At 39.5% G+C, this 25,713-nt stretch overlaps 1 protein-coding gene across 1 annotated transcript in view; it reads right to left on the bottom strand.

Moving 5' to 3' along the window:
- The window catches only part of LOC128119464 (ankyrin repeat domain-containing protein 26-like), a 139,571-nt gene extending 114,359 nt beyond the window's left edge, over nucleotides 1–25,212 (bottom strand). The window contains exons 1-9 of the mRNA XM_052752847.1: nucleotides 23,139–25,212; nucleotides 21,628–21,742; nucleotides 21,357–21,530; nucleotides 17,515–17,621; nucleotides 15,349–15,486; nucleotides 13,028–13,089; nucleotides 11,233–11,266; nucleotides 8,054–8,126; nucleotides 825–918 (exon numbers count right to left, since the gene is read on the bottom strand). Coding sequence (XP_052608807.1) covers nucleotides 825–918; nucleotides 8,054–8,126; nucleotides 11,233–11,266; nucleotides 13,028–13,089; nucleotides 15,349–15,486; nucleotides 17,515–17,621; nucleotides 21,357–21,530; nucleotides 21,628–21,742; nucleotides 23,139–23,383 — 1,042 coding nt within the window. The 5' untranslated portion in view covers nucleotides 23,384–25,212. The remainder of the gene's footprint in view (nucleotides 1–824; nucleotides 919–8,053; nucleotides 8,127–11,232; nucleotides 11,267–13,027; nucleotides 13,090–15,348; nucleotides 15,487–17,514; nucleotides 17,622–21,356; nucleotides 21,531–21,627; nucleotides 21,743–23,138) is intronic.
- Nucleotides 25,213–25,713: the final 501 nt, after the last annotated feature.

The raw sequence follows: 25,713 nt of genomic DNA, 5'->3' as shown, positions 1-25,713 counted from the left end.
TGGTACGATACTGCAATTGAGAGGGTAACTGACCCATGGTGACTAAGAACTAGCTGCAATTGCAGTCCCTGATGCCCTGAATCACTTATGTTTAACAGCTGCCATGTGTTTCCGTAAAGTGCAGGAAACCCTCGCTTCCATGAAGTCAGTTTCCACATCCCTTTACATTAACTGGTACATTTTAACACAGCCTGCAGTTCCTCCCTACCATGCCTGGTAATGGCTTGGCCGAGCTTCTTGTAACTGGGCCCTCACATCCCTTCCCAACTTTAATTTTGTCCTATGCAATACTATCTAGTAAAACAGTAACGTTTCCCATAACATTGTATTCTATATACATATGACTGCTCACATAGTCTTATATTCATCCATGTGCATCAGGCCTACCTCCTCATGGTTGGGTACATAGATTATTGATGTCTTTCCAACAGGGAAGGATAGAGACAGAGTATTTCCCAAACCAGTTCTGTTACTAGAAACCCATTTTATCAACTTTTCTCACATTTCTGATACCCTGTCCTTCTTTTCTAAAGAATCGCTTTCTTTTCCTTGCAGTCCAATTGCACATTTGCTCTTCCTGACTTTTTATTCTTCGCTCCCTGTATTCATTCCCTTCTGGAAATGGTTATCCTAATTTAGTGTGGTGTCTTTAAGTGGTGTTCTCAGTTTAATGTACTTCAGAAAGTTGGGATGAAGCACAGCTTATTGGCAGTTCTGTTGTTACTGCCCATTAGGAGGAAAATGTATTTGATTATTAGATTACCAATGTTCATGCTAGAAACGACATCCTCCAAGATGACACTTTGGCAAAGGAGAGAGCATACCTTCCACTTTTCTTTTGGCCATATGTTCAAATATTTTGGCTGTAGCCACAGATGAATTGTCAGCACAGTTCAGAGGAGGACTCTCAGAGGTACTCTGTTAAAATTAGTCGCATAAAATGTCCTTAGTCACTTTAAGATATGTGAATTGATTGTTTTTTTAAGCAATTTTACAAGAAAAAAGAAAAATATGTTTAAAATCTCAGTGTTTCAGTACCAAACCTTACACAGGCCTCTCTAGACCAAGCCCATCTTTGTGGCTTTTTGTGACAGCCTTTATAGGGATATTAACTCTGCAAACCAAACATGGCAATTTATAGGAAAAATATTCATGGGTAAGATACTTACAGGTGTGCATATTTGCAAAGAAGAACTACAATTATAGCATCTAACTCTTAGAGTCCACATCAGAAACAAAGGGGCATTTTAAAGGTGTGCATTTGTAAACACATTCTTAAAAATATGGTCGAGATATTAAAGCAGTCGACATTGAAGTATTTCAGATGACTGAAATTATTTCGGTGTTAATGTACTTGGCTTGGGACCTGTGAGATGGTTCGGCGGGCAGAGGTATCTGTTAGGAAGGCTGACACCTGAGTTTGAGCCCAAGAACCCACACATGGTAGAAAGAGGGATATGACTCCACAAAGTTGACCTTCGACCTCCACATACTCACTGGATACATGCACATCTGCATGCATACACACACACACACACACACACACACACACACACACACACATACACACACACGTCACAAACAATAATAAATAAATACAATTAGAAGGCATCTGGCTCGAAAAGCTATTTCTGTGTGTATTAGTTAGTATAAAAACAGAGGAATTTAGAAACCGGGTCATTTGAGCAAAGGTTTCCTAAACAATTTTATTAGTACAAAGCACCCACAGTGACTTAGAAGTGTTGTTGCTTGTTTTTCTATCCTAAAACCATGGCATAACCCCTCATCTGCAACAGCACGTGCTGGACACCTACCCACAAAAATGACTGAAGGTCAGAATATTTAAAAATCCATCAGAAAGGCTCCAAGTGCCAAGATGGCATCTTCCTATAGGATATATTCATAAATGAGTTACTGAGGTTTGCTATAATCATGTGCCTCTTGTAACTGAAATCTAGTATAATCTTGATGCTACCACCATTTATTTGTCCTCAGGTAAAAGGAAATGTCTTCAGTACTTAGGTCTGGAATGAGAACAGGGTTGTTTTCTTGTGTAGTAGCATACTTTATAGTTTATAAAAGGTTTCTCCATTTCCTATGTGTATTCATGAGATACATGAAAACGTTGCGTATTTTCTACTGTCTTAAAGTCATGGTAATGTTCTTGATAATGCCGCATGTTTTCCTGCATTAGGTTTTCCCAAGATACTAAATGACAGGACCAGGGTTCTAATGGGCCCTCTACCTTTACCTTACTGCACCCACATCACTGAACAACTCTTCTTACATTTAAAACATCAGGCCCAGGACTAGAGAGATGGCTCAGGGGTTAAGAGTCCTGGCTGCTCTTGCAGATGACCTGGGTTCGAATTCCCAGCATCCATACAGTGCCTCACAGTCACCTGTAACTCCTACTCTGGGTGATCTGATGCCCTCTTCTGACCTCCACAGGGATCACGCACATACGTGGTGAACAGAAAACATTCATACAATAAAAATAAATAAAGATATAAATTTTAAAACATAAAATGTCAGGTCTTTTTCAGCTCTTTCTTTAGTGGCAGCTATGTTTTCATTATTTGTGTTTATTACTACAAGAATGTATACCATAAAAGTACTCAACACATTAAACTCTTCAGTTGATTTCTCCTTAGTTGACCATCAAAAATAAAACTGAATTTCTAGTCTCCAAATTTATAACATTTCATGCTTTTCCTTTCCCTGATCCATCTATGAAAGCATATACCTGGCAATCCAGATGTAATAATAATTTCACAAACTACATTTTTCTTCTTCTTTAGATATATTACAAACATGCAGTTTTAATTTTAAAAATATTGTACTTCTAAAACAAGAACTCTAAGTATCACAAGCAGATACATTTCTAAAAATAATTCTGAAATGTGTAAAATATTAGGCTATCCAGTGACCTATCCTGGCCAGGTGTTTGAGTCCCACTGGTAACATTGCCCTCCACCTGCCCTCTGAACCCATCTCCTTTCACTTGTAGACCTGATTCTTCATCTGAATGCATCCCAGAGCTGAGAAGTTTTAGACTATCTATAGCCAATCCTTTTTAAACAATTCAAAAAATAGAGAAAAAGTACTCCCAACTCCTTCTATGAATCCAGATAAAGACACAATAAAAAAGAAAATTACAGAGCGATATCCCCAATGAACATAGACTCAAAATCTTCGATAAAATACTTGTAAACAGAATACAGACATACATCAAAAACATTTCCACCATGACCAAGTTGGCTTTATACCTAAAATATGGGGATGGTTCAACATGAACAAATCAACAAGTGTAAAAACCACATAAAAAGGACTTAAAGACAAACATTACAAGATCATCTCAATAAATGCAGGAAAACCCTTTGATAATATAGGGACCAAACCTTTACATCATAAAAGCTCTATATAAGGAACCCACAGTCAACACCAGATTAAATGGAGAAAAGCTTGAAACAATCCCACTAAAGTCATGAACAAGACAGCCCACTATCCCAACTCTTTCCCAATATTGTGTTCAAAACACTAGTGAGAGCATTAAGGCAAAAGAAGGACATTAAAAGGATACAAATATGTGGAATGGCTCATCCCTAACAGACCTGAAGGCCAGTTAGTCCAAACAAGTAAAAAAGATACTTTCTGAGAGTCAACCTGGGTCTGCCTAAGAGCCTTAGCAACAGCAGCTGAAACATGATCTAGAGATGACCTGGATCAATGAGAGGCAGCCATGTCATACGAGCAGATGCATATTCATCAGACCTCCCCACTCCCATGGTGGCGGGGGGGGGGGGTGGAAGGTATATAAGGCTTGCCACTTCCTGAATAAACTGAGCTTGTTGTTCCGACATTCTCCCAGAGCCTGTGTCATTGACTCTGCACCTACTTGACCCACTCCCCCAAAGGGAACAACAACAGCACAGGACCCTGCTACACAAATAGGTTTTTTTAAAAAAGTCAAACTATGTCTAGTTGTAGATAACACAATATTACACATTTAGAGATCCCAAAATTTCTACCAGAAAACATTCAGAAACAATAAACAAATTCAGCAATGTGGCAGAATACATAAGCAATTTGCACACATTAATAACTTTTCTGTACAACAACAACAAGTATACAGAGAAAGAGATAAATGGACACAGTTGCATTAGCCTCAAAGAAAATAAAATGTCTAGGAAAAAACCTAACCAAGAAAGTATAGGACCAATGAAACTTTTAAACCTGTCTCACCTGGGCTAACAGTGTCCCCTCCAAGATCCAAAGACCAACTAACAATACCCCAATGTCAGACATAAGATGCCCTTTTTTGAGTTGTTGGCCAGGACTTTCCAAAAGACTCTCAAAACATATAGTCTACTGTTATTGCCCTTGTTTACCCCAAGAAATAGAAAGTAAGTCCCTATCCTAAAAACACCATGCACTTCAGAAACAGGGACCAGAGACCCCTGAGCTGGAACTGACCTGAAAGCCTCCTCTCTGAAGACTAGCTTTCAAGGTACCAGAAGTGGCCATGCAAGTTTCCAAAGAAAGAAAGAAACCAAGAATCCTATCCAGTTATGATACCTATAAACCACATCAACAACCAACGTGGCATGATAACCTTAAGTGTGCAGTAGTGGCACACGTACCCTGGTTACAGTCAACAGCTCTTTAAATGGACATGAGACCAGAGGGACACTCAACCAGAGGGATGCCAATCCTAGTGCTGGAAACCTACCTAGTGCTAGTGAAGTCATGGTTATTGGAGGAGAGTTTACATTCACTAATTTATTAAACCCACATAATCCCTAACAACAATTGTACAAGCTAGTTTTATGTCAACCTGACACAGCTAGAGTCATCAAAGGAGGGAAACTCAATTAAGAAAATGTCTCCAGGGCTGGAGAGATGGCTCAGAGGTTAAGAGCAGTGACTACTCTTCCGGAGGTCCTGAGTTCAATTCCCAGCAACCACATGGTAGCTCACAACCATCTGTAATGAGATCTGGTGCCCTCTTCTGGCCTGCAGACAGACATACATGCAGGCAGAACATTGTATACTAAATAAATCTTAGAAAAAAAAAATGTCTCCATAAGATCAAGCTGTAGGGCATATTCTTAATTAGTGATTTATGGAAGAGGACCCATCCCATTGTGGGTGGGGCCATTCCTGGACTAGTAGTCCTGGGTTCTATAAGAAAGCAAAGCTGAGCCAGCCATGGGAAGCAAGCTAGTAAGCAGCACCTCTCCATAGACTCAAATAGGGTCAAGTTCAATAGAGTCAGTCCTTTCCTGTCACCTTGTGGCATCCAGGAATCAAACTCAGCTCATCAGATCTGAACAATGATCTATCTTTCCAGCCCATACTTCTATTTTCAATACAAGCAGACATTACTAGGAAAAGACATGCCAATCACACTCCAGAAGCAAGCAATTTCTATACTTTTAAAAGAATGCCACAGTTAATAATCTAATTTTATTAATATGCACATATTAAGAATATTGTTGAGGTCTGGATGTGTTTCTCAGTGGGAAAACATCTGCCCACTGTGTGTAAGATGCTGCGTTTGAGCTCCAACACTGAAGAAAAGAAAGTATTCCAAGCAGAAATACAACAGAAGATTTTGTAAGGGGTGTATGTGTCCAGGCATGCTGTTGTCTATAACACTGGTGTTGCCTTTTGTGAGTATCATATAATAAATATTTTATCACTGTAAAATAAAGTATCTAATAGGTATACAACTATTTACCACTAACTGAAAAACAAGCTAAAAGAAGTACAGTAAATTAAACTATCTCTCAATTTTCCACTTGGAGAAATAATTGATGATCATAATTCTAAGATGGCTTTAGAAGGATATTTTTTTTTTTTTGGTTTTTCGAGACAGGGTTTCTCTGTGTAGCTTTGCACCTTTTTCCTGGAACTCACTTGGTAGCCCAGGCTGGCCTTGAACTCACAGAGATCCGCCTGGCTCTGCCTCCCGAGTGCTGGGATTAAAGGCGTGCGCCACCACCGCCCGGCCTAGAAGGATATTTTTAAGTGGCTGATTTTTTAAGTCTCATCTAGAAACCTTATCTAAGCCTATAACTGGAAAACTTGTAGCCCTTCTTTCCTGTTTATGCCATCTCTGATTTCCCCTCTAATGACACGGTCCCTCTGGGTAGCTCTCCTAACCACCCATAACCTGAAGACTAAAACAAGAATTAATTTCTAGATGCATCACACATATAGCATTACGGACAACATTGCATGATAGAAATCCATGTATCTATTCAATTATTAATGTTCAAATATAATCAAAATCATCTAATATGTAAAATGTGATTCAGGATGTACCAGGGTATACACAAACAGGTTGTCTAACTTCCATTGTGAGCTTTAAGCAAATAAGTAAATAGGTCCAAAGTATCTAAAACTTGAAATTGGAGAGCATTTTAATGCTTGGTACTGGAAAACCAACCAACTACACAGGGCTATTATAGATATAGATCTTGGAGGAGACTCTACAGCCACCACTTTACTAAACCAACATAATCCCTAACTACACTCTAAATATTTGTCCTTATACCCAGAGAGAAGATAGGTGTAGTTCTCACCCCTAATCAAGGAAACTTTTTTTTTTTGCAACAGACATAGAGCATTGCAAAAAACCATAACCAAAATACACAGTTGTGGAGTCTGGTCCCAACTAATACATCTACATCACAACTTTTGAACCTAGCTCAGGGATCACTGTAGAAAAGAGGGCAGAAAGATTGTAAGATTCAAAGGAACAGGGAGTTTTCTGTGCGAGAGTGTCTCCTAGGAATGTCAGAAGCTACACCCATGAAGTCTCACCAATATGACTGCCTTACATGAGCTGAACGATAGTGATACTTATAAACATAGTCATGTAGACAAAGGAAGGCTCACAGGGTCACAACCCAACACAAAGAACTCCAGGCAACCAAGGAATGTTGTGTGGGGGAAACAGTCTTCCCCAAGGAAGAGCAGACCAATTGGTTATCCAATATTGAATGATCATCCTTGAAAACATATACATATAAGCAACACTATACAGACTGAGCAAATTATATTATATATTTAGACACACACACACACACACACTGTGTAACAATTTTTTAAAGAGGCTATGAATTTGAAAAAGAGAAGGAAGGAAGGACATGGAGGGTTTGGAAGGAGGAAAGGGAAGGGGGAAATGATGTATTTATAACCTAAAAAAAGTATTTTTTAAAATATGAAATTAAACAATTGCTATGTGGTTATTATGAGTTTCTGCTTTTAGAACTGGATTTTGTTTGAAGCAACACATGCCATCTTTGACCACATAAGCAGCTTTCCTTACCCTCCTCATAAAACACCTTAGAAAACAATCAATATTCCCCTTAACACAAATTTTGAGAAACAGGTTTTTAAATTCTATATTTCCAGATTTCTAATACTATTTCAGTTTAAATACAGAATCAAAGATAAAATAGAGGATAGCCTCTCCTAAAAGCTTATAGGATACCAAAATTCAAAGTATCAAAAAAAAGGAAGAAAGAAAGAAAAAAACAAAAAGACAAGAAACATAAAAATTTTAAAAGATAAATTTAAAATGTAATGAAAAAAGTATCCAAGAAAATAAACTTCTAGATGTCCTATGCTGTTGAATCTAAAGGCACCATGGAAATTGATTACTATAATGACAAGTTGAGTCTATTAAAGATTTACTTGGGTATTATACATCATGTAAGTATAATTTAAAAGTCACAGTAAGTTACATTTATCCAAATAATCATTGACCAAATTTCAAATATCCTCTATTATTGAAAGCCTACTGCTAGTACAATTTCTCTTGGGCTCTGTATTATTACCTCACTTCCCCACAACCTCAAAATAGTTACTAGTCCTTTTGTTGTTTACCAATTGACAATTGTTTTCAGCTACTCATAATCTTGTTTCTGCTTACTAACTTTCCATGTGTTGAAATGGCATCCAGACCACACTACTAAACCTTAAGAGTAAAACGAAAGCAAACCTAGGGCAAGGAAGTTAACTCCACAGAAGAACATTCTACCTTGGTATCACAGTTGCATTCATCGTCCTTCATGGCAGGCAAGGGGCTTCCAGGACTAGGACAGCTGGAAATTCTACAGAGCAAAGTATGCAGTAAAGATGGGTGAGCACAATTCTGGAAAAATCTTGTACATATCCAGCTGTTTGCATATGAAATGAGGCTTCTTAGTTTGGGTAAATATGATTTGACCTTACTTTAGCAAAGCTTTCACTTACCTTGACTTGTCTCTTCCAACTTATGAATTACCCAGTGAAGACTGACCCTATACTCCATATAAAATAGTAATGGCCTGAGAAAAGGGTATCTTCACAAATTGCCTTTAATGAATGTGGAACTGAAAAATTAACTAATGGATCATCCTTTGGTGCTAGAATAGCTGAAATGAACCTGTTAGCCTTAATAGGAGAGAAGAGGCATCACCCTTCTCCATGTCTTCCCCTGGGTTGAAGAACACTAAGACCAAGCTCTGTAAAAGGTGGCAGGCATGGTTTCTCAGCTTGGAAAACAACCACTTCAAAGAAGCCATTCATCCTCTTCAGCTCAAAACATCAAAGAGAGCCTCTTGAAACATTTTAAGTCTTTTAAAGATATACAAGAGTCAAACAAAAAATTAAGTGTGTGTGGTTAGTGAAATGACCTTCCCAAAAACATTAAAGATTTTAAAATTTTAAATTTCAGTTATTGTTGAGGTCTTTGATACTTGAACTTGAGTTTTGTGCAGGGTAATAAATAGGGGTCTATTTGCATTCTTCTACACGTAGATATCCAGTTAGACCAGCACCATTTGTTGAAGATGCTTTCTTTTTTCTTCCATTGTGTATTTCTGGCTCCTTAATTGAAAATCAGGTGTCTATAGGTCTGTGGATTTATGTCTTGGTCTTCAATTCCATTCCTTTGTTTGTTTACATTCTAATGCCATGCAGTTTTTTATTACTATAGCTCTGTAGTACAGCTTGAAATTAGGTATGGTGACACCTCCAGAAGTACTTTTATTATTCAGGATTGGTTTAGTTATCCTGTTTTGGTTTTTTTTCCATATGAACTTGAGGGTTGTTCTTTCAAAGTCTGTAAAGAATTGTGTTGGGATTTTGATAGGCTTGCATTGAATCTGTAGATTGCTTTTGTTAGGATGGTCATTTTTACTGTGTTGATCCTACTGATCCATGAGCATGGGAGACCTTCCCTCTGATACCTTCTTTGATTTCTTTCTTCAAAGACTTGAAGTTTTTATCATACAATTCTTCTGCTTTGTTGGTTAGAAATACCCCCAAGATACTTTCCTCTCCTCTTGCATTTTTTCAGGTTTACACAAACTATCGAGCACTTAAAAACTCTCAAAAGTGCCCAGACATTCAAGGATAAAGACTTGTGTAAAACTAGTCTCCTGTTAAGTACACCTGTCCCTCCAAGTGATCTAGAAATATTTCCTTCTGGTGACCACCATCTCCACTTCTGCAGAGCAGAGTGATGATCTCCAAAATTAAGATATCCAGCACAGGAAAATCTTAAGTAAAGATGTGTTCAAAATACCAAGCTAAATAGAGCTTCAATTATTCACACAACCATTTTACTATCTGATTACAGTGCCAGGGGAATCCTAAAATTTCATTACCCATCATGCAGGTAGGAAGGATGTCAGTCTGTTCAGCAAAGTTGGAGGTAGATACCTGCCCCAGCCACAGGGACACTTTGTTCCTCAATTCTATCCCCTGGTGCTTGACAGGCTTTAAGGCACCTCTTGTAAATTGAGGTGATGTGAATAGCATCATATTCCTAGCTGCTGTAGAGACTCTCCCCAACAGCTCAAATTATCTTAATGATTTTCAACAGAAATGTTGATGTTTTTCAGTTCCTACAATTCAAGAAACATGCAGCTTCTTTATCAAGACTGTCATAAATTCCAGTTTCAATGTGCCTCTATATAAACTTTCAATATCCTGTCTCCTTAAGCTCTGTCTTATTATCAAATTTGTCAAAAATGCCTGTATTCTAGTCTTTTCTCTAAAACCTGAATCCTACTGAACCCAGTGTCCTTTTCTCTATATGTGTTGTCTATCATTAACACTATTCTTGTCCTCCACCAACTTTCTTTTATTCTTATCCTGTGCCCGTGGAATTACCGGGCTCAGTTTCCAGTTCTTTTATTAAAATACCCATCTACTGAATCAAACATAAGGATGACTGTTGGCCTTAATATTAAGGCACATGAGTCTAAATGTCATCTGCACCATTTTTTCCATCCAGAAAAGTCACATTAATATCTTTTGAGTTTTAAGTTCTCTATCTGGATGAAGTACAAGAGTATATTTTGATTAGCTCTTTGATTCCTTAAAATCCTGAAATTTCTTATTCTTTAATCTTCTCTGCAGAAAAACAGAATATTTAGTTGACAGAAATTTTATAAACAGAAGCAAAGGAACAAGAAGGAAAACAGAAAAGTTGATTTACAGAGAAAAGTTAGTATCACCAAAAAAAAAAAAAGAACAAGAGTAGGTAAAATAAAAATGTCATTGGACTAAGTATGTATAGAAGCTTAAAGGAGAAACAAAAATGAAAAATCAGTAAGTAGGAAAATTAATTTCCAATTATCCTCTAAAAGGGGATTAAATATAATTTGTATCACATGCTCTGAATACAGATATTCTTCATTTCAGAAAAGCAAATCCTCTCCTGGCATGTTCCTGTGGCCCAAAGTACATGCAAGCAAGGTATGCCAGACAACTGTTGCTACTCAAGACAGGGTACTACTGGCTGACATTGCGATTATCAAAATTTTAGGTAAATTGTTGTGGTATACCTGCACTTCTCAAGAAAATCCTAAAGGAGTTCATATATATAAATTTGACTTTTGCTGTTTATTGATGTAGATCTTATTTATATCTCAGGGCTACACAGGTCCTTGCCAACCTGTGGATAAGCTAGAGAATGAATGGAGAAGCCAAGCAAGATGGCAGTCACGTCATGGATGTGGGACTCTCAGCTATAACTGCCTACTTAGTGAAGAAAAGTTACAATAGCACATACTTTGAATGTCTATTGTGAGAATTATAATAAACAACAGTATTTTAAATATAAAGCACGGTGTCTCCCAGAGTAGACTTCTGAACAAATATTTGTTTCTCATCTGTCCATTCCAGTACTTAGATAACATGGAGATTTTATCAACATGTAAAACTTACCCGGCTAATGAGTCATTTCCAGAATCCATTTGTTCTATTCAAGAAAAATATAAAATTCATTTTAAACAGATGGAAGAAAAGTATCAAATATTAAAAATCTGTGACTCGGAAGCTTTGCTAGAAAACATCCATTTGGAAACATACCATGGGAATCTTCTACAGTAGATATGAATTATATTGCTGATGGATCAATCAATGCATTAAGACCCTTTCTGTTGTTTGTATTTAGGGGACACAAAGAGGAAGTAAAAATATGTATGAAATTTATGAAAAGCACAATGTTGTGTACAATGACCATAACCCCAATAAACTACTATGAGGCTAACTTGAAATGTTGTCATCATATTACAAATTGATAGTGTCAAGCAAACTGCCTGATGTATCTGGACTCACACCATAAGGAAGAATAATAAGGAAATGTAGTCTATGATCGTACCACCCTGAACACTCCCAATCTCATCTAATAAGAGAATAGGTTTAGCTTGTTCTAACAGAATAGAGATTTTCCAAGTAACCAGTTGAGTTTTTCAGTTTGGGATGAATATACTATCCCAATGACACTTACCTATGGACAGTGCACCCTGCAAGGAAAGGGTTAAAAACACAAAAGCGGACCAGGTGCAAGGCCTTAGCAAAGACTTTCCACATGCTAATGAAAAGTTCAAGAGTTGCCTGTGTGCTGCTTGCTCTAGCTAACCCCTTTTATTTAACTTCCTTTTTTATTTATTCTTTGTGTCTTTCACATCATGCATCTCCATCCAGTTCATGTGCATGCCCATGGCATGTTTTCACAACATAAAAGTCATGCTGTTTTAATTTTTAAAAAATATATAAATAAAGTATCTGAGGGACTCTGAGGTGAGAGCGCCCTAAGAGGCACCACATTCCTCACTGCTGTCCTCATCCATGGCCACATTCCTGGGAGGTAGTGGATCAGGAAGGAAGGGCAGCCCTGATCCTTCACCTGGAGGTGGAGGCCCAGAACGACTACTGGTTGAGCATGCCCTATGCGACAACGGAGCAGGTGTACAGCCACGCCTCAGGGCACAGGGTCCAGGTTTTTGAGGCCACCAAGGTGGCCATCACTTCCAAGTAAGCAGAGATACGTTGCATACCAGCTGGGTTGTATCAACATCATGAAGAAATGGTCCTAAACCCAAAGCCATCAACTTTCATGTTTATGAATACCAGACTGCTCTGTCCTTACCTAGTCCTGGAGCTGAAAAAAATGTAACTTATGTAACAGTGTGACCTCTTCAACAAGAATCTTATTAAAACAAACATGATTAATAAATACATATGGCTTTATTATATGTAAATTATTTGTTATCATAACTTCTGGTGATTGAGGGGAAAAAAAGCTGGAGGTAAAGCTAACTATATAGCACTTACCTAAAATGGAGTGTTTGCTCGCTCTCTCGCTCTCTCTCTCTCTCTCTCTCTCACGCTCTCGCTCTCTCTCTCACGCTCTCGCTCTCTCTCTCTCTCTCTCTCTCTCTCTCTGTCTTTCTGCCTCTGTCTGTGTGTGTGTGTGTGTGTGTGTGTGTGTGTGTGTGTGTGTGTGTGTGTGTCTTCCTCAATGACTCTGCACCTTATTTTTTGAGACAAGGTCACACTTCCAATTGTAACTTTCATGTAATTAATATCTGAGATCATTCTGATCTGTAGACTATTCAGAAAGAAGTTAAGTAAATATAAATGCAATTTTCCACTCTTTTTGAATGAAATGAAAACTTTTAGTTTGACATTGTTGTGTATGGTAGGTCTTCAAAGAGCAACTCATTATAGGTCTTACCTGGTTCATTATCTTTTTTGTTATTATGCATGTTTTCTTCAAAATCCATGAGCACCTGTCTACTGTCATGTGAAAAATAATAAATACAATTACTATTTTAATACTTTTTAAAAAATATTTTAGCATGCTTAATTCTTAAGAACATTCCAGGGGTTAGGGGTGTAGCTCCATTGACAGAGTGTTTGTCAAGCATGTACTAAGCCTTGGGTTCCGTCTCTAGCATCACATCTACCAGACATAGTGGGCACATACCTGTAATCACAGTATTTGGGAGACAGAGGCAGGAAGATCAAGAGGTCCAAAGTCATCCTCAGACACACAGCAAACCCAAAGCCACATGGGGCACATGAGACCCTGTCTCTAAATAGAGCCTATCACTGAAAATAGTAGAGGCACTACTAGAAGTTTTTCCTGTGTATTTGAAATGTATGGGCTCTAAATCTTATAATTAAGCCTATAATGAAAGAAGAAAAACTGAAGTAAAAAGGGCATGGCATGAGAGAAATAAAGCTTGGGGCATAGACTGGATTAGCGCAACAAGCAGTGACGCATCCTGATGTCAGAAGATATTCCTGCTCCACAACTAACAGCTGTCAGCTGCCACACAAGTTGTTTCCCATAGATGTTAAGTGTTACTCTAAAAAAGAATAAGGATTGGACTCTTTGAGTTCAGTAGGTTTCTTTTAAGATTTTATTTGATAGTATTAAAATATGTGCAGGGAAATAACAAAGCAACAAAGGATTTCCTGATGCTGAGCTCTTTTTAAATTTGCAGTGTCTAAAAAATTCAAATAGTACAACCGTCTGGAGAATGTCAAGCCCTCATTATGGTTATTAGCTATTCTGTTTTGTGGCTTATAATTCGGAGAAAATGAGCTGTTTAACAATTTGGAGCTAAGTACTTTATGATATATTACCTCCTTAATTAAATGACTGCTCATTATTACTAAAAGATAATCAGTCACTCTAAGGGCAGAAAGGGAATCCATTCCAAGACCTGGCTTTGCTCTCCACTTCATCCTCCCCTGCCTATTTTAAATCATCATATTCACCTCCAAATGACTCACAAAACAAAATCCTCTTTTACATGGAGATACTAATAAAACTTGATGTGATCTTCTTCTCTTAAGCCCAACTGTTCTTTGGATCCAGAAACATGCTTAGTTGCTTCTTTGTGGGAAAGAATTAAAAAATCTCTGTAAAGATGAGACCAGGACTGAAATAACTTGGGAAATTGTTATCATGATAGACAAAGAGAGAGAGAAACAGTGCCTGCCCAAGATGATGGTGCCTCTGGATCAGCATATGATGGGGTCTGGTATTAATCAATAGAAGGACCTCTATTTTTTTCTGCAACATGATTTGAACTTTTATACAGTTCATATTTGTCAGCAAAAAAGGGACACACAAATTTCTCAAAGTGAATTGACCACAGAGGTCTAAGCTAACATGTGGGTTCTATATGAGATTCTGAACGGGTGGGAAGGGTTAGATTGTTAACAATGCATGTAGCAGAAGCTAGAAAGTCTCATTGCCAGAAGAGTGTGATTGGAGAGCAATAGCTGAGTTTAACAACATAAGTACATGTGAACTTGAGATATTGTAACTTTCAGTTCTGAACATGTGTTATCACAAAGACTTAGAGGTCTGTCTCAGTGTAGACAACATGGTAGTTAAGACTAACTGCTATAAAATTTCAGGTTATGTTTTAATAGTGATGGAATAAAGAAATAAACAGAAATAAAGACTGATAGGCTATCCTGTTCCTTCTTCTCCATCTGATTTTTCTAAGAGAATTGGCTTCCTTGGACCTAAAATAAATCCCTTCAGCTACTGGAAAGTCAAGGAGTAGGGTACAGAAGACAGCTCCCACAAGAAAGCAACATGACTATCTACTAAACTGGGCATTTCAAGATCCAAGTGGCTACTTGAAAAGATCAAAAATATGCTAGATACTCTCTGTATCTCATTTGTAGGGGTTATATTTGGGGATAACATGGAAAATGTTGAGCTTCCTAAGGTTAAAGGTCTTTAAATCTCTTAGCTGGAGATACAGTAAAATGAGAGAAGACTCACCTAGCACATATGAGGTGCTGGGTCCAATGTTCAGCATTTACCAAAAGGAGTCCTGAGCTTAAATATTCCATTCCCAATGCTGCTCCTATTTTGCTTGATTCCTGGATAGCCATCCAGGACTAAGTCACTACAATTCTAAAACTACCCACACAAGTTCAATGACACCTCAAGTAGATGATGCAATAGTTGTATTTGTTTTTGAACATCAATATAATTTTTAATTAACATGTTGTGGAAATACTTACAAAGTACAGTGGCCTTCAATAGCGTAGCGTAATGCCGTCCATCCAAAGACATCCTTGCAGAAGAAATCAATGCCTTTCTGAAGGAGTAATGTAGCTATATCTTTTGATCCACATCGTATAGCATATATCAAGGTATTTCTAAAGTAGCAGAGGGATAGATTCACGATTATGAAATGAATGAAATTAGTTATATCTATGTAGATCTGTCTTACCAACTTAGTATCTTGCCTGTCTGTGTAGACTTGACAATTTTCTAGCAGACATAGCATCATGAACCTACAACTGTTCCTCTTTGTGTGGTTATCTCCCAGGATAATGAAGAAAGTATCTTTCCCCATTGATCTACTTTGGAATAGAATTCATGACCTCATGACCTTTTAAAAAAAATAGCTATGCTAAGGTCTTGCATCGGAAATAGTTAAGGAAGAGTTCACATTTCCCTAGCCTAATGGAATATATTACAGTTCTTAATCAACTAAAGATGAAATAATTCAAAGCTATGTGCATGATTTGAATAGTATTAATATGAAAATAGTAATAATAAAATTCATAGTGCTTTCAGCTAATGATGTTGATGACCGTGTACTGTACACTAAACTAAGGGCTATGTAAATAATCCTATAACCTCCTATCAAGGGTGTTATCGACTGTTTCATATCAGGGGATATATTTGGCTGTGAGCATCATGCTTAAGATAACATACCTAGCAACTAGCGAAACAAAGAATTAAATCCAGTCTTGAATGAACCTAAAGCCTCCTTTTTTAATTATTTACTTATGACTCATCTTCATTAAATTTTATCCAGTTAACACTTTCATCTTCCTTCCAATGCCAAGTAAATATAAATGGATAAAAACAAATCATGGAGAGTAAAGGGGGACAAAATGAACATTTAGTAATAACAATGAATCGTCACTTAAGATAACCTGACATCAATATTTTACAAAAAAAAAAATAACAGTTTAAAGAGTCATTCCAAATACTATAATTTTCAACTCCTGTTTGGCTGAATATAGTATCTTAAAAGTTTGCAAGAAGGAAATGCGAAATACTATAAGATCTCTGAGACCTCATTAGAGAAGTTTTCTTGTGTAGTGAACGATGGTTAATGCAGAAACTCACAACTGGTCAAAGTGCAGAGAGGAAGTGACTGGGGAGGCCTCAGCCACAAATGGGATATCTATATCACATCCCTTCCTCAAGACTCGGGGACCATCGGGAAGAGGATGTAGGAAGGGTGTGAGAGCCAGAGGTTGGGGAGGAGTGGAGCAAAACAGTGTCTTTTGGACATGGCAGGACTGCCATGCACATGGACTCACAGAAGCTGTGGTTGCCTACACAATATCCAATCAGTGTCAACCTTTTGCATGGGTTGGGGAGGGGCTCAAGAGCCCCTACTCCTAGCTAACAAACTATTGACTGTTGATGGCTTCTATGGGAGGGAGAGTCAGATATCTTTAAGGGTATGGCTCCTGATATGTCCACCAAGCTCCGGTGGGAGGCACCACATCCAGAAGTATATAAACAGCACAAACTGGAGTGGATACATTATTTTTTTTTTAAACAAAAAGGATACCAAGTTGTGGTAGGAAGATGAGGGAATAACAGACAAGAGCTAAGGGGAACTGCTGGAGTGCACATGATCAAAATACATCACTTTAAGTTCTCAAAGACTTACTAAAATATTTTAAATAAAATAAATAAGTAAAAAGTAAATCTAAAAATAAAAAGGAAATATCAGATGATTAACAATCTTACTGTGAATCCAAAACTCTTGACTAAAAGTTCATACATTTTAAAAACTTGTTTAGCTCATAAACTCCTAAGATCAAAGGACCAACAAAGTCAGATTACAAATAACAATCTTCAATCAGTGCTATAAGGCAATGTGATAGATAGATAGATAGATAGATAGATAGATAGACAGATAGATAGACAGACAGATAGATGGATACATATATATATATATATATATCGTTTGCACCGCTCACTTCAAACAATTGCTTTTTTTCTCTAACAGACTAAACTGATGCTTACATCTATGTATGTTTTCACTGTATCCTTGTAAGTTAGTCCTCCAACCAGCCATGTTTCTAAGTTGAGTGGTTGTTACCAGTCCAGAATACCACTAATGTTCTATTTCTTTTTAATTCAAATGACTTTACCTTTGCATGGCATCTACAACATGTATATCTGCTCCTTTTTTTACTAAAAATTCTGCCACCTCTACCCTCTTTTCCCTGAGTGCCAGCAAAAGTGGTGTGAAGCCATCCTGCAAAACAGCAAAACCAATTTGTAATTTAAAAAGTGGCATGTTCTCAGCTTACCTAAAAATCTTATAAAGGACTGTACAAATAGAAATACATGATAAAAGCATAAAATCCCAGTGGGTAAACGATCCTTCGTTTTAACAATGTTACCTTCCGCTTGCTTTGCTCCCTTTCTTGGAAATGTTCCTCTCCTGCCTAGGAGTAGTCACACGAACCTAAGCCTCTCCAGTGCCCATTTCAAACCTACACTGTCGCCTCAAGTATTTGTTTCTATTACAGCATTCATTATTTGAAGCCAAGTGTTTGCTCTCATATATACTAAAAGCTTCTTGGGGGTAAGGGCTACATCTTCTTTACTGTAGGGCCCTGGCCCCCAGTTTGGGTAGCTGTTGCCTTGCTTGCTGACCTTGACCTTGATGTCCTCCCTATGCTAATTCCCTGCCAGTTTCCACCTTCCTGAATGCTTAAGGGAAGTTCCTTGTTTGTGTATCCTTCGTATTGGGCATTAACAGCTTAGATGAAAGATTGTAAATAGCAGTAGCAAACTTCTGCCCTCTGGGGTTCTCCCATTGTGCTATAAGCCTGTATTTAAGGTTTCCTCCCTCTTTCAATAAACGGCATTCAGCATTCTGCTGAGATGAATGACCCGCTGTCTCTTGTCTCTGTTTTTTTGATCCACAGCCCCTCGCTCGGACATGGTGAACAGGTAGTGGTAGCGCAGGCATTATTGCTACACTTTACATCAACAAAGCAAACCCCATCACACAGTGGCAAAGGATGTTCACAAGCTAGCGAATCAATGACCAAATTTTCATTTCTACATCAGGATTGTAAAGTAAGTATACTTGGGTCTCAGATCACCTTCTGCATGGCCACCCAACGGTACCAAGTTCAGGGGAGACAGGACTTGTTGTCTGATATTTTGATCTCATTCTGACAATAAAGTTTGCTGTGAATCAGAGAGCAGAGCTAACTACTAGCTAACCAAAATTAATCATAGAGGTTTTGGAGGACTGAGGACAGATAGACTGTAAGTAGTGGGGCAGGGCTTAGAGAGGATCTCAGCTCTTTTGGATGGAGGAATGGAAGAGATAGGAGGTCTCTGGTAGCTTCGCCACTGCTTCTCTGATCATTCGGGTTCTTACCCTGATATCTGACTCCTGATTTTTTTATTGATAAAGAATAATTAGATAAATGCATTGAAGGCTTAATTCCTTATGAGCAATGTGAAGTTCAGGTTTTTGCAGAAATCTCCTGAAGCTTAACAGTGGGCTCAAGTCATGGAAGAAAACTCAGTGTAGCCAAAACCACTTTGAGCCCATATCCCCTGTGCTTTCAATGTTGCTGGGGGTGTGTTTTCCAGTGGGTGTATACAAAGCAAGTTTGTTTTAGAAAGATCAGCCTCCCAAAATGTAATTTTTAAAAAAAAACTCATAATACTTAGTTCTTCCTGACCTTGACTATTTGTACTTCACTTGTATTCAATTCTCCCAGTGTTCACAGAATAATTACTAGTCACATGGAAGCTGAAACCAAATAATTCCTGTGGACTTTGTAATGTGTGTGTGTGTGTGTGTGTGTGTGTGTGTGTGTGTGTGTGTGTGTGTGTGTGTTTACAACTGCCAGACTGATGATGTTAGGGCTCCATCAACTGAACACCTTCACTGAGATTGGCTGCCAAACAGACAACTGTTCTTCCAGTGACAAGAAGATTCATGTTTTCCAATCTTCTAATAGAGGAAACCCTGCTTATAATTTAATTCACGTTTGGGGATAACTGGATAATGTAGTGGCATGAAACCTTTAAATAGACAGTCTCTACTTACCAAATTTTTGAAGACCTTCTAAAATAGTGAATTATTATTGATGGCTAGAAGAAAAGTGGTTTATTCTGTAAGCCAGTAGTCATTGCTGATTGTGATGGTTAGCTTTCATTGTCAACTTGACACAACTTAGAATCACCCAGGAAGAGGCTCTCAATGAGGGAGTTCTACACTGAGTTGGCCTGTGTGCACATCTATAGTAGATTGTATTAATTAATGAGGAAAGACCTGGCCTACTGTGGATGGCACCATTCCCTAGACAGAGGCTCCAGAACTGTATAAGAGTAAAAAGTTCAAGCTTTGCACAAGCAAGCGAGTATTCATGCATTCATTTCTCTCTGCTGTTGATTATAGGTGGTATGAGACCAGCTGACTCAAGTTTCTGATGTGGTACCTTCCCAGAAATGATGGACCTAGAATTGTGAACTAAAATAAATCCTTTCTCCCCTAAGTTGCTTTTCTGTCAGGTATTTTATCACAGTCATGGAAATGAAATCACTTGATAATACTCCATTTAGCTTCTCAACACAAAAGTAAAAGGAAAGCTAGGGTAAAATTACTGGAAAAGACACATTGGCAGGAAGTATTATCTAATCAAATTCCAGTTCCTCTAGAGATGTCAGGATTTTAGAACCCAGGAATACCTATATTTCAGTTATCTATTTAGGGTTTCTTTTCCAAATTAGGAGTTGTTCTGATTCTCAAGGAAATATTTTCAGAGATGCATGCCCATTACTTATTAGACATACTGAATCAAACTCCACACATCTGCAGCGGAGAATTAGAGTCACACAAACAGAACTTCAGTCTCATCTGTACGGACATGGATAATTCTCTTCATCATCCAGTTATTTGACTAATAAGGACTCAACCACTAAAAACAGGCAATGTGCTACTCAGAATGCAACAAAATTTCAATATACAAAAAAGCAAATTAAATATCCCCTCACCCAGCAAGCGACTGTAGACATGAGAACAGGGCTTAGTTTTTACCTAAGTGGGTATCTCTTGCAGAACATATACTAGTGAACTGTTTGAGCATCCCTCTAGTTTTCTACATAATTATCCCCTAGTCACTACCAGTCTCATTTCTCCAGAATCCTCCTTAGACTGATCTCTAGACATGTTTGTAATTAAATACTTTTCTTGCTCAAACTATGAATTACTACCTTCAACATGGAAAGACTGTATCAGCACACATTAACTGGCTTTTTTAATGCCTCTCGCTTTATTCCCTCAGGTACCTAGTTTCCAGTTGTACATGTCTGATTCACTTCCCTCTGCACTTTTTCTTCGTTCTTAAGTCACTTGATAATTACTTGCCAAGAGCATCACAATTTCCAATTGACATAAGTGCTCTGGTTGTCTTTGAGTTTTAAGATGAAGCCATTTCCAAAGTAAATTTTGCCCTCTACTCAGGTGGCTTTTTACACAGGTCAGGGGAAATGGTGAGGAAAGACACAGATGAGGAAGTTTCACCTTTAACAAATTCAGTGGCTCCTCAAATATTTCACACTAAATGTGTAAAAGAAAGTTGCACATCAGGTTTCTTTCAGGGAGCTGGAGAGTTGGCTCAGTGGTTAAGAGCACTGGCTGCTCTTCCTGAGTTCAATTCCCAGCACCCACAGGGTGGCTCACAACCATCTGCAGTGAGATCTGGCGCCCTCTTCTGGCAGACAGGCATATATACAGGCAGAACTGTATATACATAATAAATAATTTTTTTTTTTTATAAAAGACCAACAAATGTTTCTTTTGAAGTACGTGTGTTGGACTCACAGCTTCTACAGTTAAGTCCTGTCCAACTGTTTTCACTCAGGAAATGCTTAGGTTTCTAAACATGAAATGCTGACCTTTGTCACTATTTAAACATGTATTTCAGAGACTTTGAAATTGAAATGCGGTGAACTGTACTTTGGTTTTTTGCTCGATATCAGCATGGTAGTCGAGCAGGAGTGCTGCCATCTCTTCGTGCCCGTTGTACACAGCATAGTGCAAGGCGCTGTTACCACTGTTGTCCCTGATGTTCGGATCAGCACCATGCTCCAGCAGGATAGCCGCACATTTCTGTTTCCAGCATTGGACAGACTGCAGTTCACAACAAAAAGCAGATTGTCAGCTCCAGGAATTCAAGATAAACATCCCACACGTCTAGCTCATGCTGAAATTCATGGCTGCTACCTACCTTCATCAGAGGTGTGATGTGGTTCTTGTCGAAGGCATCAATCTCACAATTATTATTCACCAGAACATTCACCACTGGTAGCCGGCCATAGACACAGGCAAAATGCAAAGCTGTCCTGTGGAAGTAAGAAGAGTTTTTGCGGCGTTATAGAGCCCTGTCTGAAAATCCACAATTACTCGTGTAATTATAACATTAAATACCCTGTCGTTTTTATAAACAAATCTTCACTGTTCTTAGAAAAGGATAAGATTCCCTCTTTTTAAAGAAAGGGTAATCTATTTGAAGTCCTTTCTCTAGGTGAGCCAGGGATAGATCATGTGACCTCCTTACCCCTAGAGAAGCATTCTGCCATTGAGTGGCTCATTTGAACCAGCCCAGAGCAGCTTATTTGAATAGAAAAAAAGCGTGGCTGGAGACAAAATGAACTCGGTGGTTTTTTTTGTAAACTTTTGTCTCATTTTCCTTTGCTTTCCAAAAACAACAACAAAAAAATAGTTGTATTATTGGTGTTCTGCTTGTATATTTTGGTTTCCATTTTTGTGTTTTTAATGGGGCTCTTTTTGTGTGTTTCTTGGGGTTTGGGTGGGTTGTTTTTTCGGGGTTTTTTTACTTTTTTTTTTTTCAAAAAAGAAAAAGAAAAGCATCGCCTGTGAACTAAATTCCCCTTGGGTGTGATCCTACTCTGATCTAAGTCACTGACTAGGTACCTCTCAGCCTTCCTCAGTTTCCTGCTCCATAACATTAGAAACACAAAGGGTATCTAGGGAACTCTCTTAGGAATCTTGCACCCAGCCCTTGACTGACCCTCCCTATTTGGGGTATGTAGTGTCCTCTATTAATTCCTATTAATTACATCTGTTTAACTTTCTAATGAACTCCAGCTCTGCTTCACAAACAGATGACAGGGCATAGGACACTGTTGTGAGAAGTCCCCTGAGAGGAGATGGGAAGGAGGAGGAACCGGCAAGAGGGTAGAGGAGGGACAGGAAGGGGAGGGGGAGGAGGGAACGGAAAAGGGGAGGACAGAGAAGGAAGAGAAGAGGGAAGAAAGAAGTGGGAAGATCTCTACGTGTGCCACCACTTCAACACGTGGCCCTTTTCTTAACACAGCACCAAAGATCTGTGTGTATGCTGTGACTAGAACACGCGCTTCTCTTCACCCCCCAGACCCCATCCAATACTAGGTCTCTGTGAAAACCACGACTCTCCAGCCACAGCGACCTCGGTACTTTGGCGTTTGATGACAGCAGACACATGGGCAGAGAACTCTGGTTGCCAGCTCTGTTGGACTAATCGGAAGGAGACTGGGAAGCAGTTAAAAGTTCCTGTCTGGCAGCTCAAGACTCCTCCTGGGTATGCAGGTGCAGAGCCCCAAGAAGCACAGGCAGATCCCGTTCCCTCACTGCCCACCCGAGCTCTTGGGGAAGCCAGGGAGGGAAAATAGCCCTTTTCCCACGCTGACCTGCCCACGAGATAGACAGTTGCCCGCCCGCCCGCCCTCCCCCTATTACCTGTTCTTGTAGTCTCTGTCGTACACGCTGCACTTTCCAAGCGTGATGAGAACTTCCAACTGGCCTGCATCGCCCTCAGCTGCAACCCGGTGGATCTGCCCCACCGGTTGGTATGTCGTATGGTATTTTGGATAGTTGGGATATTCACCAAAGAAAAACTCAGAGACAGTCATTTGTGGGCCATCACAGAAACCGAAGGGTGTCTTTTCCTTAACCCCAAAGATCTTCCTCACGGCAGAAGCCATTGGCGTCAGGTTCCTTCCCAACTTCTCATCTTTTCTGTCCCCCAGCCCAATATTAGGTCTTAGTAAAATCCAAGACTCTCCAGCGACATTTGCACAGAGGAACGCGGGGCTTAAACGTCTGCCATCCAGGGCCCTGTACAGTTGGCAGAAGCACGGTTGCCAAGCAACACGTCTAAACACAATGTGCACGTGCTAGTTTGTACAAGTGAGCAAGAGCGCAACTCTTGACACGGGTGGCATCTCTGAGCCAATGGTAAAGGTGCTGAGTAGGCATGCGCAAGGCCCTGCCGGGAAGCAAACCCACTGTCTAAAGGTCAATAGAGGTTGGATGAGTGTTCACGTCATTTCAGACTTGTACCAGCAGGAAAGCAATCTTTGCAAATATTTGGTTGAAAGCAGGGGGCAACATAAGGATGGCGAAGACATAGTTGCCACACTATATGTATATATACATATATATATATACATATATGTGTGTGTATATATATATTTTTTTTTCTCTAAACATGATCTGCATCTCTTTATCCCTCAGTTGATCAACTCTCCTTATCTTTTAACTGGACTCTGCCAACCTCTATAATCTGCCAGTTGCAGTGTCTTAGCTTGCCTCTGCTGCTATGATTAAAAACACTGGCTAAAGGAACATGGGACAGACAAGATTTATTTGTCTTATGGGTTATAGCTCATCATCGAGAGAAGCCAAGGCAAGAACTGAGTCAGAGACCACAGTGGGATACTGCCCACTGGATTGCTTCCTCCAGCTTGCTCAGCTTCCTTTCTCACACTGCCTAGGCCCACCTACCTAGGGAACACACCATCCACAGTGGTCTGGACCCTCCCACATCAATCAGCTATCCAGGAAGTGCTAAGTGCCCCCCACAGACCAGTCTGACAGAGGAAGTTCTTTAGCTGAGATTCCCTCTTCCCAGGGACATCTAGGTTTGTGTCAAGTTGACAGAAAGCTAACTAGGACATGAGGGTGACTTCATGATTTCAGAGATGGTTCATCATCAAATGAAAACTTTTGAGAGGAAACCAGTAGACCCCGTTCAAATGAAGTGAAAATGCATCCATGCATCCTTCTGTCTCCACCCTCTGATCCTCCTTACTTCATGTTTTCTTGATTTGCATTTCCCCTACACATCTGCAACAAATGAAGGATTATTTGGCATTCTAAGGTGCGATTTAGAACCCTTGCTTTTGAAAACTTACATGTTACGGATTAAAATGGGGCGTTAGCGGCTCTCCAGGTACCAGCATCCCAGGCACTGGCAGAGCCTCACGACCCTGCACCCCCTCCCTCCCTTTCTCATCATCATTGTTGGAGTCTTCATAGCCATAGTCTTCCTCCTTTCTCTTCCCCTCTTCCTCTATTCTCCTCCCTGGCTCACCTCCCTCCTCCTCCAGCAGTCGCTAGGCTTCCCGGAAGCAGCCACTAGCAACAACTCCACATCCTGAACTCTTCAGACTTAACTCCTGGAAGGTACATCCTTACTCCACCATTATTTTATCTATTTTATCTCTTATCTTGTCTAGTCCTTCTTCTCCAGGTCGCCCCAAGAGTCCCGACTGCCTCTGCCTCCTATTCAGTTGATCTCTGCCCATATTGTGTTCATTCCCACTAGGGCCCAAGCCTCCAGGAACTCCAGGGACCACAGTGCAGGGCCAAGGGAGCCCCTGTGGCCAGGAAAGGAAGAAGAGGGTAAGCGTTTCCTCACCCAGACCCATGCCAAGGGATAGGAAGGATGAAAGATATGAAGAAGAATATCAAAGTTGAGAACACCTTCCAAGAGAGGCTAGCTTTCAAAGCAGGATGATCTCTAGACCCGTTTCAGGGCGTTCTCTCTCTCTCTCTCTCTCTCTCTCTCTCTCTCTCTCTCTCTCTCTCTCTCTCTCTCTCACACACACACACACACACACACACACACACACACACACACACACACTTCAGTACAACTACTTCCTTAAGGCCTACAATAAAGACTCTTAACTAAGCATCCCATAGGGCCTGTCAATTTTGATGTAATTCAGGAGCAGAAACCAAATGTTTTCAACAACTTCTTTCATTTTGAAATTCGGTGGCCATCCTGCGCTAAGGAGAGCACAGAGATGGCCAAGGACAAACGAGCTACTCCAAATCCCAGAACTCTCTGCTACCCAGTGCTACCTCTGTTCACGGCCAGAGAATCGTGTGAGCTCACAGTACTGACATTTACCATTCAGTCCTGAAGAACAGACACTGGACCCCTGTTACCTGGGACAGGAAACACCTGTTACTCCCCACACTTCTCTGCCCTACCTACTGTATCCCAGGTGCACCGGCCCTCTCC

The sequence above is a fragment of the Peromyscus californicus genome, unplaced genomic scaffold (assembly GCF_007827085.1).
Source record: "Peromyscus californicus insignis strain IS unplaced genomic scaffold, ASM782708v3 Scaffold_23__1_contigs__length_62951481, whole genome shotgun sequence".
Classification (NCBI taxonomy): domain Eukaryota; kingdom Metazoa; phylum Chordata; class Mammalia; order Rodentia; family Cricetidae; genus Peromyscus; species Peromyscus californicus.
Note: the sequence above shows the minus strand (reverse complement) of the source record. Positions and strands in the feature narration are given on the sequence as shown.